Here is a 17,599-nt window from a genome sequence, read left to right on the forward strand (position 1 = left end):
TTATATGTTTCAAATGATAGATACCAAACCGTCATGAAATCCTTAGACAATGGGTTATTCACAGGTACTACATATCCAGCTTGAATTCTCAAGTCACTGGTTAACACAAAGTGTTTCAGCAACTATCCAGAGAAATGTACTTATTTTTTAAGACTTTTCCCACCTTAGGCGAATGTCTGTGTGGAGACTGCACATTCTCCCCGTGTCTGGGTGGGTTTCCTCCGGGTGCTCCGGTTTCCTCCCACAATCCAAAGATGTGCAGGTTAGGTGAATTGGTCATGCTAAATTGCCCATAGTGGTAGGTGCGTTAGTCAGGGCTAAATATAGGTTAGGGAATGGGTCTAGGTGGGTTACTTTTCGGAGGGTTGGTGTGGACTTGTTGGGTCGAAGGGATTCTTATTACAGAGCATTCAACAATTCAATAAAGGGAGAGAAAATAGAGAGAGCAGAAAACAAAGCAGCACAGCTTTGTTTTCAAAAATCACACTGTTTCTTGCCAAAACCCAGTCATTTCTCCTTTTTCTCTTTTTAATCAGCATTCTTTGTGGTTGGCTGGTTAGCACCGGTCTTCCTTTGATCCACCAACAGCTGCCAGCCCTGAGCATAGCAACAGCTCAGTGTTAGTTCATCTACAGTGTCCTTAGATCAGTAATTAAGTTTTTCAGACCAGTTCCCAACAGAAAACATCTGTCTTTGTTCCCTTCTCTTTACTTCAACTCACAGTTCCAAAAACAACTATTAACAATTTTAAAAAAGTGATAATTCGACAGTTTTTACAGGATCAATGCACTGTTAACATTTTTCTTATTACTATCTGTTTTATATTTCTGCTTGCTTTCTCTCAGGCTCTAATTTTTCCCTTCTTATTAATCTTTTAATCATACTTTTCTGTTCTTTTCAAAATTCTGACTGACAACTGTCATTGTGCAATTATACTCTTTAAATTTGATTTTTTTTTTAAAAGTTCCTCAGTAGCTCTGAAGTACACTCAACATTTCCAACAGAGACAAGATGAGAGTGGTGCTGGAAAAGCACAGCCGGTCAGGCAGCATCCGAGGAGCAGGAAAAAATCGACGTTTCGAGCAAAAGCCCTTCATCAGCTTTTGCCCGAAACGTCGATTTTTCCTGCTCCTCAGATTTGCCTGACCTGCTATGCTTTTCTAGCACCACTCTAATCTTGACTCTGATCTCCAGCATCTGCAGTACCCACTTCTGCCTACTTCACACAGAGAGGTCTCTGTAATCTTGCTGCAACTCTCTGTGGACTTCACTGCAGCCAGAGAGTACACCAAACATATGTAAGTAACCTTAAGGTCAGAAACATTGACCAGGGTGAGGAGCAACAAGACACCCTATTCCATCTTGAGAGGGTCTCGATACTGCACAACGAGACAATCTAGACTATTCTTCTGTATCATAACCCAAGTTTTCTGATCATTATTATTTCTAGTTCAGATTCTAGGAAACCCGGGGGATCAAATTTTTGACTGTTTAATTTTCACCCAACTAATGCTTGCATTGCAGGAGTCAGCAGTTATAAAAACATGATCATTCTTTCCCCGACAGTCATAAAGTAGCAGTGGACAAGAGAAACCTTTTGCCAGTTTTACCAGCAAAATCGAACTTCACTGATTTGTCTGTTTATTCAAATATTAATCTGGTGATTATTTATACATTTATTTTGTGTGGTTTCCCAGAGCATTATTATTTTATCAGTTCAGCAACATATTTTGCCTGGGAAATAAATCTTTCTGTCCAGATCCTGTTGCTCAGATTCTATTGTATGAGCTTTAGATAAATATCCCGCTCAATCCAGTTCAATAAGTTATGGTTTTGTTTGCAGCCAACGGTTCCATTTTCAAACTGGAGCTTTCACTAACACAAGATGCTCTGGAAATTGATGGCAGGGAGTCTTTAAGTACGAATATAAATCAGGTTCCCTTTGCCTATAAACAGCAGAGTGTCTGGAGTTAAGAGCTTCTTCCACAACGCATTGAGCAACATTTCTTCCAGTCTTACAGAGTCATAGAGTTGTACAGCATGGAAACAAACCCTTCAGTTCAAATTGTCTATGTCGACCAGATATCTGAGATAAATCTAGTCTCATTTGCCAGCATTTGGTCCATACCCCTCTAAACCCTTTCTGTTCATGCACCCATCCAGATGCCTTTGAGTGTTGTAATTATACCAGCCTTCACCACTTCCTCTGGCAACTCATTCCATGCATGTATTGTCCTCTGCATGAAAAAGTTGCCCCTAAGGTCTCTTTTAAATCTTTGCCATCTCACCTTAATCCTATGCCCTCTAGTTTTGGACTACCCTATCCTAGGCAAAAGACCTTGACTATTCACCATGTCTAGGAGACAGTGAGGTCTGCAGATGCTGGAGATCAGAGTTGAGAGTGTGTTGCTGGAAAAGCACAGCAGGTCGGGCAGCATCCGAGAGCAGGAAAATCGGTGGTTTGGACCGGATGAAGAGCTCTGGCCCGAAACATCGATTTTCCTGCTCCTCAGATGCTGCCTGACCTGCTGTGCTTTTCCAGCAACACATATTCACCCTATCTGTTTTATAAACTTCTTTAAGGTCACCTCTCTCCTACCCTGGCAACATCCTTGTAAATCTTTTCTGCATCCTTTCAAGTTTCATAACATCCTATAGCAGAAATATCAGAATTGATCACAATATTGCAAAAGTGGCCGAACCAATGGAGTGAGTAACAATGTCACTACGAAGTGAATGTTATCTTTGATATTTTTGTCTGTTTGACCTTGACAGAAGCAGAGTCTGATCAGCTTGAAAGAACGGAGCCACAGTAGGCAGTCCAGCACACCATCTGAAGCAGGTAGCAGTAAATCAGAATTCCATATTGTGGACAGGCAGCAAAGCCCAGGAAAGCTTCAAGAGATTGTCACAGGGACAAAGAGCATCGCTGTCATAGCAGCTAAGCGGCGATCACAAGCGAATGTGGCTGACTTGGCGCTGGTACCCACAAGAGAAAAGGAAAGGAACATGCTGTCCACTCACTCAGCAGAGGAGACCGAGGAGAACCCAGTTCCAGTAGTTGCAAAGACTAACATACTAAACACTGAGTTGAGGTCGGTAGTCAACTTTGATCATCTCATGGTTGAGATGGGAGTGAACACCTTCAGGAACAAGCAAGAGTACAGTAGTCCCCCTACCCCCTCCCCATCTGAGTCTTGCACCAAAATAAAAGGACTGAGAAAGACCAAACAAATGGAAGATTCCACCGAGAGAAATGCAAGGAAGAATCAATCCCAATCCTTCGAAGTGAATTCCCAGGGGGTAAGACTTAACTGACAGAAATATTTGTTTAAAGCTTTGTCATCATTTTTCAGGAACTTGATGTCTATCGTACAGTAAATTAAACTTAAAGAAGGACTTATGAATCTAAATCCCCCAGAGAGATGAAAATGGGGCATTATTAATTTTTATCCGGCATTTTATTAAAGAATATTGAAACATTTTATGTAAGAAGTCACACTTTTAGCCAAGTAATCTTCTTACAAAGGTGAAGCATAGAAACTAATGTGCCTTAAGCAAATATGAGATGAATGATTTGAAGGAAGACTCTTAGTCCCAATAATTAAAGGGAATAAGTTATACATTGACAATTAAAGATCTGATGGATTTGTTGTTGGACACATAGAGAGGGGTTGGTTGGCTCAGGTGTAATGCAGAACGACACTTAAAAAACTGGTCTGCACTGGCTGAGGTAGCTCCTGAGGCCTGCATCCTTGTCTTGCCTCACCTCTTAGTGACATAATGACATAAGCAATGATGGCCAACTTTCAGGCAACAAGGACCATAAGTGGAGAACAAGTAAAACAACTGCTGGAAGGAATGGGATATGTGGTCATCTGGACAAAAAGCATTTGTTAGAAAACCCCTGGGTCACTTCAGACTCTTAGTGAACTCATTTGGTTTCAGTGAGGAATTGACCAGGTTAAAAGGCATCTGGATGGGTATATGAATAGGAAGGGTTTGGAGGGATATGGGCCACGTGCTAGCAGGTGGGACTGGATTGGGTTGGAATATGTAGTCAATATGGACGAGTTAGACTGAAGGGTTTGTTTCTGTGCTGTACATCTCTATGACTCTATGAATTGTGGATGAGGGCATTGCAGTAGATGTCAGGCTCTTCAACAGGCAGAAAGCCTTAAAAAAGGTGTTGCATTGCCGACTGTGGTGGAAGATTCCCTTGTGAAATTGCTGGATATATGTTTTAATTTATAATATTATAATATATTATACTAGGTCCTATTTTCGAATGTTGGAGACTATGGAGCATTATAAATGGTTTGAAAGGAGCCGTGTTGTGAGTCTAAATGGACTCTGATGCCTCTGTGGAAGTTTATCATCATCATTCATAAAATGAATGAAACATTGATGGAACCGTTCACAAATTTGCAGATGCATATAAAAATATACATGCATGTTTGGAATTTGGAGCTATGAAATAAGCTGATTAGATATTCTGGAAGAATTAACTTTTAATCATTCAAATGTTACATCAGACATCGGTGTCGGGGAAACTCCAGAACTGTATATGCAATGCGTTGAAGTTACAATAGAAATCCCGTGTCATAAAACATTCATGTGGTATCATGAGACTATTGAAAAAGTAAGTAGTTTCAGATAATGTTACAAGAATGGATATAAAGCTACAAATGTTATACTTAGTCTGCTTGGCTTTGGTATCTATTGCTATGGAGTATCATGTCCTGCTTGGCAGAAGATAATTAGGTTCTGGAGAAAGTTCAGAGGTGGATAATTAAAATATGTTCTGGAGAAGCATCATATTGGACCTAAAACATTAACTCTGTTTCTGTCTCTACAGTTGCTGCCAGACCTGCTGAATTTCTCCAGCACCATTTTTATTTATAATTGAAATGATGACTAATATTTTGACTCTTAATTTTCAGGACAGCCAAACTACATTGGAAATATTTTCATTAGTGAAATGAAGACTTTAAGAATGGGATAAAATTCTGTTCAAACAGAAGTTCTATAGGAAGGATATTGTGAAACTTGAAAGGGTTCAAACAAGATTTACAAAAGATATTGCCAGGATTGAGGGTTTGAGCTGTAGGGAGAGGCGGAATGGGCTGGGGCTGTTTTCCCTGGAGAATCGGAGGCTGAGGTTTAGGGTGAGAGGGGAAAGATTTAAAAGGGACCAAAAGGACAATTATTTCAGGCAGAATTTAGTGCATGTATGGAATGAGCTGCTAGAGGAAGTAATGGAGATTGGTTTAAAAGGCATCAGGATGGGTATATGAATAGGAAGGGTTTAGAGGGATATGGGCCAAATGGGACTAGATTAGTTTAGGATATCTGGTCGGCATCGATGTGTTGGACAAAGGGTCTGGTTCTGTACTGCATATCTCTGTGATGAAGTTTGCTAATTCTGGGACAGTAAAAGATGAACTGAGAATAGTGATAATACTCACTTTGCTTACTCTATTCAGTTGGAGAAGCCAATTAGGATGTCATAGAATTCCTATAGTGTAGAAGCAGGCCATTTGGTTTGTCAAGTCCACACTGACCCTCTGAAGAAGATACTCTTACCTATCCATGTATTTCCCCCAGCTAACCCTCCTGTGCCAAGACACTGTGGGCAATTTAGTATGGCCAATCCACCTAACCTGCACATCTTGGCACTGTGGGAGGAAACCAGAGCATCCGGAGAAAACCCACACACACACATGGAGAATGTGTAAACTCCACACAGACAGTCACCCAAGAATGGAATTCACTGGTGCTGTGAAGCAGCAGTGTTAACTACTGTGCCACCAAACTGGATGGGATGGGGATGGGTGGGAACAGGCAAATTAAAGAACGTAGAGTTTGTTAGATGTTGGGAAATACCTTTTATACAGAAACTTATTGTTCCCACTCTTTACTGAAATGTTGAGGATTATCTGCATCTTTTCAAAAGCTGGATTAATCATTTTACAGGAGAGGAAATAAACTTTCCTTCCTGCTACAGACACTTCTGTGATTTATTGTCTGTCCTGTACATGATTACAGCTTAAGTTGATGGTTTATATGTGCACTATGTCAGGACATGGTATGGCTTGGGTTGGTTTGTTAGAGCCCTTAGGAGAAAGTGAGGACTGCAGATGCTGGAGACCAGAATTGAAAAGTGTGGTGCTGGAAAAGCGCAGCAGGCCAGGCAGCATCCGAGGAGCAGGCGAATCGACGTTTTGGGCATAAGCCTTCATTCCTGAAGAAGGGCTTATGCCTGAAACGTCGATTCTCCTGCTCCTTGTTAGAGCCCTTGCTGATTTTTCCATTATTTTTCTTTTACTCTTTGATCAATTTTAATTTGGAGCTGTTAATTCACAACAGTATGTTAAGCGTGACTTTTGGACTGAGGGTGATAGCTTGTGTTAAAAGGTAAACAAACCAAACAAACTTTTGGATTCAGTTTAAAAACAAACTTCAGGATTCATGAAGCCAGGCCTGGAAATTAATTGCAGATTGGTTCCTGATCAAAAAGTTCTGCAGATGCTTCATTAATTGGGAAGAGCATTATGTTTAAACAGACAGCTGAACCTTTTTAATAATGATGTGTGTACCTAGGAATTGGTTCTGCAAAATCTGGGGAAGACCTTACACTCAAACAGATGACTGATGCTGAATGGTAACTGGGACCTTGTGGAGAAGAAGGTTGGTCTGTCAGGGAGTGGTCAGAGTTTGGATTGGGCTTTGGACTGTGTTTTCTGTGAAAAGAAATGTGGCTGTTGATTCTACAGCATGAAGATTTGAAAGGTTCCTGACCAACATTCCCATTTGCAGCTTTTGGAAGCTCAGAGAATGGAAAACTAAATTAGCAGTATTAATTCCTTTACTGGATGAGCTGAACAGGTGATCCTGATCAACATTTTCAGAAAATCAACAAGAAACTGTCATCTGTAGAACAACATATTGTGAAAACCAATTAATTAATCTGGCCAGTTTTGTTATTTATCCCCTAACTGTGTCTGTCTTTTGTGTGAATAGGACTGAAAACAAAATTTTTTGGTTTGTTTGTCTGCCTCCATGTCATAACAAGTTACATTATATTTTCCCAGCTTTAATCTTGTGCAAGGTCAATTTGTATATTGTGTTCATAACTTCCTACTCCTTTTCAAACTATTGTGTGATATCTAACATCAAATCAATAAAAAAGCCCCTTAATTCAAAGCTCATCTGAAAGTTCATTTACAACTATTCATTTAGGACTCTGTCTATGTAAGGCTTTAAACTCATAATTGTTTCATTGTGAACTAAGGGTTTAACCCATACTGAAGAGGACCAGCTCGAATTATAATCAGAGCTGAGCTAAGAAACCATTTTCTCAAGGGCTGTGAATTCCCTTGAACTTAGGCTTTTTCATTGTCTGAAGTCTACACATCACAAACTTTTATTTTGTTCATTCTTGGGAATGTGGGCATTGATGACTGGGCCAGCTTTTATTGCCCATCCCTAGTTACTCTTGAGAAAGTGGTATTGAGCTCCCTTCTTGAACAGCTGCAGTCCATTTGCTGTGGATAGACTCTCAATCCCATTAGGGGTGGAGTTTCAGGATTTTAATCTAGCAATGCTAAAGGAACAGTGAGATATTTCCAAGTTAGGATGGTGAGTGATGGGCGAATTTGAAGGTGGTGGTGTTGCCATGTATATTCCAGTGTTCATGTGACTACATGTTGAGCTGCAGCTCCTGATTTTCCACATGAAGCGTCTGGAGCTGCAGGTGGACTCAGTATGAGGCTGGGGACATTGTGGATAGCAGGTATAGCTAGCTGATCACACCACCAGTAAGGACTACACAGACTGAGGAGAGTTGGGTGACCACCAGGGCGATAGTGTGGGCAGGCAGTTCTGGAGTATCCTGTGACCATTCCCCTCTCAAACAGGTATACCATTTTGGATACTTTTGAGGGAGTGGCCTCTAGGGGAAAAACAGCAGGAGCAGCCAGGTCAGTGGCACCACAGCTGGCACTGTTGTACAGCAGGGAGGGTCAAAATGTAGATAAGCAGTAATGATGTAGGACTCTATAGTCAGAGGCACAGATAGGTGTTTCTGAGGCTGTGAGTGATACTCCAGGATGATGTGTTGTCTCCCTGATGCCAGGGTCAAGGATGTCTCTGGTTGAGCACAGGATATTCTGAAAGGGAAGAGTGAGCTGCCAGAGGTTGTGTCCCATATTGGTACCAATGACATAAGCAGCAAGAAAGATGAGGTCCTTCAATACGAGATCATGGAAGAGGTAGGAAGTTGGAAAGCAGGACCTCAAAGGTTGTACTCTCAGAGTACTAGAAGGCATGCATTTAAGGTGAGAGGAGAAAGATCAAAGGAGACATATGGGGCAATTCTTTTAGACAGAGTGTGGTAGGAGTCTGGAATGCACTGCCAGAGTGGAGACTGAGGCAGATACAAGAAGGGCATTTAAGAGACTTATAGATAGGCACATGAATATGTAAGGAACGGAGGGACATGGGCCAAAGGCAGACAGAAGGGATTAATTTCATTTTGTGTCATTTTTGGCACAACATCGTGGGCTGAAGGGCCTGTTCCTGTGCTGTACAGTTCTGTGTTCTATATATTATTCCCTGTGCCACATTCCAGTGAAACTAAGGAAGATAGTACATGGCTAAAGAGCTGCTAAAGGAGGAAGGGCTTCAGGTATGTGGATCATGGGATGTCATCTGGGACAGGTGGGACATGTACAAGAAGGACAGATTGCACCTAAACTGGAGGGGCACCTGTATCCTGGCAGGGAGGTTTGCTAGTGCCACTCGGGAGGGTTTAAACTAGAGCAATAGGTCAGTTAGTAAAATTACTGAAGAGAATTCAGAGACTAAGGCCAATAAGAGTAAGAGGAAGCACAGACGAGCAGAGGTTTCCTCAAATGTATTTGTTTTCCTGTGAGGAGTATGACAGATGAGGCAAATGAACTTGGATTAATACATTTAATCATTGGCTATTACCGAGACTTGTTAGAGGGTCAAGCCTGGCTGCTTAATGTTCTGAGATTTAGATGTTTCAGGTGAGTTAAAGAGACATGTAAAAGAGGTGGGAGAGTTGTGTGACTAATTCAGGAGGATATCGCAGCTATACTGAGGGAGGGCACCTTGAAGCGTTAATCCAGCAAGACCATATGGGTACAGCTCAGGAATAGGATGGGATTATACTACAGGCCTCCCAACAGCCAGTGGGAGATAGAGGAACAGATATGTGAACAGATTATGGGAAAAAAGTAAGAACAACAGGGTTGCTGTGGTGGGGGATTTTAACTTCCCTTGAATTGACTGGAGCTCTCTGCCAGGTTTTTGGATGGCGGTAGAATTTGTTGCATGTGTCTAGGGAGCTTTTTAGAAATAGCCCGAGTACTAGACCTAGTACTGGGAAAAGAGCTTGGCCAGGTGATAGAGGCAGCATTTTGGAAACAGTCATCATAAGTCTGTAGGGTTTAAGTTACTTATTGTTAAAGACAAAAGTAGTCTTTGGTGAAAGTAATAATCTGGGGGAAGGCTAACTTCCACAGTGTTAGGCAGAAACTGGGGAATGTAGATTGGGGGCAGATGTTTCAGGATAAATCCACATCTAGAATTTGGGAATAACTTAAAGGTCATCTGATTAGAGATCAGAATCAGTATGTTCCTATGAAAATACGGATGCCAAAACCTGGAAACCTTGGAGGATAAGAGAAATTAAGAGCTTAGTCAAAAAGTAAAAGGAGGCGCACATAAGGTTTAGGAATCTGAAGACAGAGAAAACCCATAAAGAATACAAAGAAAGCAGGAAAGAACTTGAGCAAGGAACTAGGTGGGCTTACACGGGCGCGGAAATGTCTTTGGTAAACAGGATTAAGGAAAACACCAAGGTATTTTATAAATACAAAATGAAGAAGAGGGCAGCTAGGGAAAGGATGGGTTCACTCAAGAACAAAGGAGAGAATTTATGCCAGGAGATGGAGGAAGTGGGTGAGGTCCTTAATTTTGCATTGGTATTCACAAAGGAGGAGGTCTTAAAATAGGATCCCCACAGTGTGGAAGCACGCCATTTAGCCATCAAACTCACACAGACCCGTCTCCTCCCTGTAACCCTGCATATCCCATTGCTAATCCACCTAGCCTACATATCCCCAGACACTCCAGCATTGCCAATCCACCTAACTTGCACATCTTTGGACGGTGGGAGGAAACAAGAGCATGCAGAAGCCCATGCAGATGCAGGGAGAATGTGCAAATCCCACACAGTCACCCAAGGATGGAATCAAACCCCGGGTCCCTAACACTGTGAGGCAACAGTGCTAACCACTGAGCCACTGTGCCGATATGGTGGAGGGTGAGTCTTGGGAGGAGTATGTAGATATTCTAGGCCATGTCAATATAAAATGGGAAGAGGTATTGAGTGTTTTGAAAAGCAGGAAGGTAGACAGGTTCCCAAGGTCTGATGGGATATATCCCAGAATGCTGAGGGAGGCAGGTGAGGAAATTGCTGGGACCTTTTTGAAATCTTTGAATTCTGTTCAGGCACAGGAGAGGTGAATAGCCAATGTTGTTGCTTTGTTTAAGAAGGACAACAGGGATAATGGGAGAAAGTACAGGCCAGTGAGTCTTTTGTATGGTAGAAAAATTATTGGAGAAGATTCTTAGGAACAGGATTTACTTGCATTTGCACTTATTAGCAATAGGCAGCATGGCTTTGTGCAGGGAAGATTGAGTTTTTTGAGGAATTGATTGAGTTTTTGAGGTACTGACAAAGATGATCAATGAGGGCAGCACTATAATGTTTTCTATATGGACTTTAGCAAGGCCTTTGACAAGATCCCTCCTAACAGGCTGATACAGAGGATGAAGTCACAAGGACTATGTGGTGAGCTACTCAGATGGATACAAAACTGGCTTAGTCATAGAAGACAGAGAGCAGTAGAAGAAAAGTGTGTTTCTGATTGGAGATCTGTGACCAATGATGTTCCGCAGAGATCAGTGCTAGGATCTCTGTTTTTTGTAATATTTGTTTAAGTGATTTGGAAGAGAATGTAGGTGGCCCAATTAGTAAATTTGCAGATGACACAAAGATTGGGGGAGCTGGGGATAGAAAGGATGATTGCCAGAGGATACAGCAGGGTATAAATGGACTGGAGTCTTGGGTGGAGAAATGGCAGATGGAATTTAATCTGGTCAAGTGTGAGATGGTGTATTTTGGGATGGTCCAATACAGGAGAGAAATATGCAGTAAATGGCAGAATCCTTATAAATATTAATGGCAGCATGGTGACTTGATGGTTGGCATCACTTTGTCTCTGTCCACTGAGCTCGCCAGTAGAGTCATGTTAACATGGCTGAGTGGTCTAAGACGTTGGACTCAAGTTCCAGTCTCTGTGGAGGTGTGGGTTTGTAGCCCATTGCTGCTAAGTATATAATTATGCTCACAGCTTACCATTTGAAGGCTTCAATTTCTAGGGCAGCACAGTGGTATGGTGGTAAGCACTGCTGCCTCACAGTGCCAGGGACCCGAGTTCAATTCCAGCCTCGGCTGACAATGTGTGGAGATTCTCCCCGTGTCTGCATGAGTTTCCTCCCAAAGTCCAAAGATGTGCAGTTTAGGTGGATTAGCCATGCTAAAATTGCCTGTGGTATCCAGAGATGTGCAGGCTCAGTGAGTTAGCCCTGGGAAATGCTAAGGGATGGAGTAAGGGAGGTGAATCTAGGTGGGAAGCTCTTTAAAGGGTCAGTGTGGACTTGATGGGCCAAATGGCCTGCTTCCATGCTGTAGGAATTCTATGATTAACAACAAAGGAACCAAGGAGTAGAGATCCACAGTTCTCTGAAAGGGGCAACACAAGTGGATAAGATGGTCAAGAAGACATATGGCATGCTTGGCTTTGTCGGTTGGGACATAGAGTATTTAAATTGGCAAGTCATGCTGGTCAGCTTTAGTTAGGCTACATTTGGAATATTGTGTACAGTTCTGTTCACCACACTACCAGAAGGATGTGGAGGCTTTGGAGAGGGCGCAGAAGTGGTTTACCAGGATGTTGCCTGGTGTGGAGGTAATTAGTTATAAGGAGAGATTGGACAAACTTGTTTTCACTTGAATGTTGCAGAATGAGAGACAACCTGATAGAAGTTTACAGAATTCTGAGAAGCATGGAAAGAATGGACAGTTGGAGTTGTTTTCCAAGGGTAGAAATGGGGATATAGGCTTAAGTTAAAAGAGTTTAAAGGAGATTTGAGAGGCAGGTTTTTAACACAGAGGTTGGTAAGTACCTGGATTGTGCTGCCAGTGGAGGTGGCGTAGTGTTTTAAAAAATTCTCAAGGTCAGGTTCGTAGGAGAGTAGTCTGACACAGAACAAACGACCAAGAGGCGGGTCTGCTAGAATATGAGCATTTTATTCCCCGCAGCGTCGCCACAACCAGGTCTCATACTTACAACGGGTCTGGCTTATACTCACTCTACATGTTACCGGAACTGGGAGCCGTCAGTTCTCGTAGAGCGGTTGCCAACAACCCACGCTCGGCGGTTAAACGTAACCCCGGAGCAGACTCACCGAACTGGAGACTTTTCCAGCTGATATACTCTTTTCCAGATATAAACATTCATGTGAACAGCAGAGCAAGGCTAAAAAACACATTCCATTCTGGTTACATACAGATAAGAAGATTCACACGGGGAGGTGTGTAATAAGATTCACACGGGACTAAGCAACACCTCCATTCCGGTTAGATTCACACATGTATTGGGACATAATTTTAACCCTTTCACCACATTCCACTGCTTGGCCCAATACATGTGTTACATTATGATTCACACATGTGTTGGGACATAATTTTACACCACACGTAGGCACATACAATAGCAATGTTGAGGAGGCATCTTGACACATGCATTAATAGGCAGGGAATAGAGGGATATGGACCATGTAGAAGCAAAACGGTTTTAGTTTAGAAAGACATCATGTGTCGATGCAGTCATGGTCGGCTGAACACTCTGTTCCTGTGCTGTATTGTTTTGTTTATGTCTGCTGGCCCTGTGCCTTCTAGAGTTGATGGTCATAGGTTTGGAAGGTGCAATATAAAGAGCCTTGGTGAACTTGTGCAGTGTACTTGTAAATGGTGTACATCTGCTGCTACTGAGCATTGGTGGTGAAGAGGTTAAATGTTTAAATGGAGAATCGGGAGGCAGCCAAGTGGGCTACTTTTTTCTGAATGGCATTGAGATTTTTGAGTGATGTTGGAGTTGCACCTATTCAGGTAAATGGCCTTATAAACAGCCAACAGACCTTGAGAGTCAGGGGGTCGGTTACTCACTATTAAATTCCTAGCTTCCGATTTGCTGTTGTGGCTACTATATTTATATGGTTAGTCCAGTTCAGTTTCTGGTCAAAGGTAACCTCGAGGATGTTGGTAGTGAGGAATTCAGCAAAGATAATGCCATTGAATGTCAAGGGGCGATGGTTAGATTCTCTCCTGTTGATCTATTCCATAGAAACAAGTTAATTATATCCTGGGAGTTCCCTGTGTCCAAACTCAATGAATTAAATTCTGGATGATTTCTATCTATAGTTTGCTGGTGGACTCAGATGATATTGGAAATAAAAATATAATTTGTTGCTTCCGGTAGGAAACACTTGTATTCAGTTCTGCTCAGGTAAGTGGAGCTGAATACATGTTGCAAAGTACGTAACATTACGGTATCTGTTTAAAGTAATACCACTCAGATTACATTTCTGTCATGCGCAATTTCGCCCCTCATACTCAGAGCTCCTGTGGTTTTTTTTCAGTTCATCTCATTACGGTCACTCACTTCTAATAAACGTTATTTTCTTTTGCAGCTTCCCAAGCTCAGACCAAGCTTCTCACGGCCTCACAATCTCAAAAGCATTTCTGACCATCGGTTTTCTGTTGCTCCACGCCTTTTCCAGAACTCCAACCTCAATCTGCAGCCAAAGGTTCTACCAGCAACAATTGCCAATCTTCCAAATGCCAATGTACCTCCTGCAACAAAGATCAAATTCCCACTCAACTATCATTCAGGTGATCATCAATCTGATTCATGGTACCTCTCGTTTTACCACCTCTGTGGGCAATGCAGCTCTCCACTGCTTGTTAAAGTTTCACGCAATTTAACAGGTCATGAAACCAAAGAACTCAAACCAAGTTCTCTGAAATATGTAAAGTACATGGATTCAAAAAAGAAAATCTGTACAAGCTTTATTTTTAAATAATCTATGATATTTCTTGCAGATATTGTTTAAAAATGCTTTGATAAAATATGTCAGCTAAATTTTAAACAAAACTTGGGTGCACTAAGAGATAAACCAGTGAGTAGGTAATCCAATCCCTGAATATATGCTAAATTAGCATATTAGATTAGATTAGATTAGATTACTTACAGTGTGGAAACAGGCCGTTCGGCCCAACAAGTCCACACCGACCCGCCGAAGCGCAACCCACCCATACCCCTACATTTACCCCTTACCTAACACTACGGGCAATTTAGCATGGCCAATTCACCTGACCTGCACATCTTTGGACTGTGGGAGGAAACCGGAGCACCCGGAGGAAACCCACGCAGACACGGGGAGAACATGCAAACTCCACACAGTCAGTCGCCTGAGGCGGGAATTGAACCCGGGTCTCTGGCGCTGTGAGGCAGCAGTGCTAACCACTGTGCCACCGTGCCGCCCATGAAATGTAAACTTTAGCCTCATGGGGTTGAAATGGATGATGTTGCTGCACCTGTTGCTTTACAGTAGACTGGGAAATGTGTTCATATTGACTCAAGACAAATTTTAGCTTAGCTGAGATGTTCTTAACATGTGACCCACAGGTTGACAGTCATTGTCTAAACTGGATAAAGGGGCAAAATGGTGACATAGCAGTAATGTAACTGGAGTCTAACCCAGAGGTCTGGTTAATGCTGGGGAGTGTTGATTCAAATGTAACCACAGCAGTTGCTGGAGTTTAATATACTTGTATCAGTGTTGGTGGCTACAGAGCTATCATTGAATGTCATAAAAATCAAGTTCACTAATGTTCTTTAGGGAAAATAATGTGCCTTCCTAAATCCAGCCTGAAATGGCCTGGGAAGCTGCTCAGTTCAAGAATAATTAGGGGTAGGCAACAAATCCTAGCCATCTCAATGATGTTCTCATCACATTAAATAAACTTTGAAAATATAAACCAAACATAAGTGTTTATGGGACAGTCCCTTAGTGAGACAATACTTCAGGAGAGAGGACAGGAGAGAATCATTAACAATTATTGAATATTTTTGTTCCCTGTGCTCCTTTATTTCTAGTTTTCCAATCTTTGTCCATAGAGTCTGTCTAGTGAAGCGGCCCAGTGTCTGAATTAACATGCAGTTGCAAGCCTAACTCTGATGGATATTGATGCTTTCCCATTCATCTGCTTCATTTCCTCAATCTTCCATATGGTAGCACATTATTACATCTTGAGGAGAACCAAACTTATGAAAGGATTGTCTGACCAACTAAAGGTTTATGGAAGTAACAGCCAGAATTTACCATTTTCCCATTTAAGGATTAAGCGTGGTTCCTATAGGAAGTCCAAAGGGATTGGAAGCACAGGGGCTGCCAACACACTGTCCGCACAGTCAGTTAAATAAAGATAAGACAGACTTCAATATATTTATAATGTGTAAAGTCACAGTCAATCGACCAATGATTTTTACTGCTTCACAGGTGAAAGCCAGTTACAGAAGATAGAAGTGGGTAACACTACCCCAAGTACCATTCACCAGAGAAACGCAGAGGGGAACAAGGGGTTGATCTTGCACAAGCGTGTTAGAGGTCAGAAATTCATGTTTCTACAGATTAACAGGTGTGGAATATCCAAAGCACAGAATTACTTTTTCTCATTGACCTGTAGTTTACTGACCTGATTTTAAGTGCTGACTATATCCATTATATTCCAATACATAGCAAATATTATAAGAGATCAGATTGCAGTTCTGCACATCATCTTTGGAAATGAAACTCAACAGAAAACTTTTTAAAATTTATTAATGGGAAAAGGGCATCGCTGGCTCGGCCAGCAATTATTGGGCCATCTCTAATTGCTCAGAGGGCAATTTAAGTGTCAACCACATTTCTGTAGTTCTGGAGTCAAATGTAGGCCAAACTAGATAAAGTTGGCAGTTTCCTCCCCAAAGGACATCAGTCAGAGAATATTTTGTTTGCTATCAATCATATTTCAGTTAGATTTTAGCATAGCTAATGAAAAGAACAGAGCAGGAAGAGATGGAGAGGCTTTTTTAAAAAAAAATCATTCATAGGACGTGGCCATCCAGCATTGGACCAGCATTAATTATCCATTTCCGAATTGCCGTGGAGAAGGTGGTGGTGAGCCGCCACTTTGAACTACAGCAATCCATATGGTGTTGTAAGGAAGGGAAATCGAGATCTCTTTGAATGTTCAAGAACATAGAGTAAGATATGGTGATGTAAATTTATGTTGGGTACAGAGCTGCAGGCATCCTGGAGGAATACAGACTGCATGGGTGAAACTCAAAAGAAAACTAAGGAAAACACGAGCAGCACGGTGGCTCAGTGGTTAACACTGCTGCCTCACAGCGCCAGGGACCCAGGTTTGATTCTAGCCTCGGGTGGCTGTGTGGAGTTTGCACATTCTTCCCGTGTTTGCGGAGTTTCCTCTGGGTGCTCCGTTTTCCTCCCACAGTCCAAAAATGTACAGGTTAGGTGAATTGGCCATGCTAAATTCCCCATGATGTTAGGTACATTAGTCAGGGGTAAACTGAAGGATTTGGGTGGGTTACTCATCGGAAGGTCGCTGTGGACTTGTTGGGCCGAATGGCCTGTTTCCATACTGTAGGGAATCTAATCTAATCAAGAGAATAAATGAATAGAAATTCGCAAGCAAAATTGAGGTGAATGAAAAATCTATCAGAAGTACTATATCAAAAACCAGCAATGATCAAAAAGATAATTTGTGTGTGGGGATGGAAGGCATGTGCTTGGTTATGAATAAATCCTTCATCCAATCTTCACAAAAGAAAAGGTAATGGAGGCATTGTAGTCAAGATGAAATGTGCAAGGTATTCAAGGGATAAACGGTGAGGGAAGAAATATTAAGGTGTTCAGCATTCTTGAAATTGGTCAAATCATAAGGCATGCATGAAGTATATTGCAGTCTCCCAAAAGAAATGGAGAGAACCTTGACCATTGATTCTTAATCCTGTCATAGGTGTGGTTATGGAGCTGTTCCTATTCATATATCCATCCAAATGCCTTTTAAATATGGCAACTATACCAGCCTCCACCACTTCCTCTGGCAGCTCATTCCATTCACGTAGCACCCTCTGTGTGAAAAAGTTGCCCCAGGGGTCTCTTTTATATCTTTCCCCTTTCACCCTAAACCTATGCCCTCTAGTTCTGGACTAGAGGGAAAAGACTTTGCCTATTTATTCTATCCATGCCCCTTATAATTTTGTAAACCTCCATAAGGTCACCCCTCAGCCTCCGACGCTCCAGGGAAAACAGCCCCAGCCTGTTCAGCCTTTCCCTGTAGCTCAGATCCTCCAACCCTGGCAACATCCTTGTA

At 42.0% G+C, this 17,599-nt stretch overlaps 1 protein-coding gene across 2 annotated transcripts in view; it reads left to right on the forward strand.

Moving 5' to 3' along the window:
• LOC122560471 (kinesin-like protein KIF19) overlaps positions 1–17,599 on the forward strand; it is an 87,336-nt gene that overhangs the window by 43,542 nt on the left and 26,195 nt on the right. Inside the window, exons 4-6 of one of the 2 annotated variants that reach the window (XM_043711106.1) lie at positions 2,776–3,303; positions 13,849–14,050; positions 15,721–15,828. In XM_043711106.1, the coding sequence (XP_043567041.1) occupies positions 2,776–3,303; positions 13,849–14,050; positions 15,721–15,828 (838 nt within the window). The remainder of the gene's footprint in view (positions 1–2,775; positions 3,304–13,848; positions 14,051–15,720; positions 15,829–17,599) is intronic. The other variant, XM_043711107.1, reaches the window with a different exon arrangement.

This window comes from Chiloscyllium plagiosum, chromosome 21 (assembly GCF_004010195.1).
Source record: "Chiloscyllium plagiosum isolate BGI_BamShark_2017 chromosome 21, ASM401019v2, whole genome shotgun sequence".
Taxonomy (NCBI): domain Eukaryota; kingdom Metazoa; phylum Chordata; class Chondrichthyes; order Orectolobiformes; family Hemiscylliidae; genus Chiloscyllium; species Chiloscyllium plagiosum.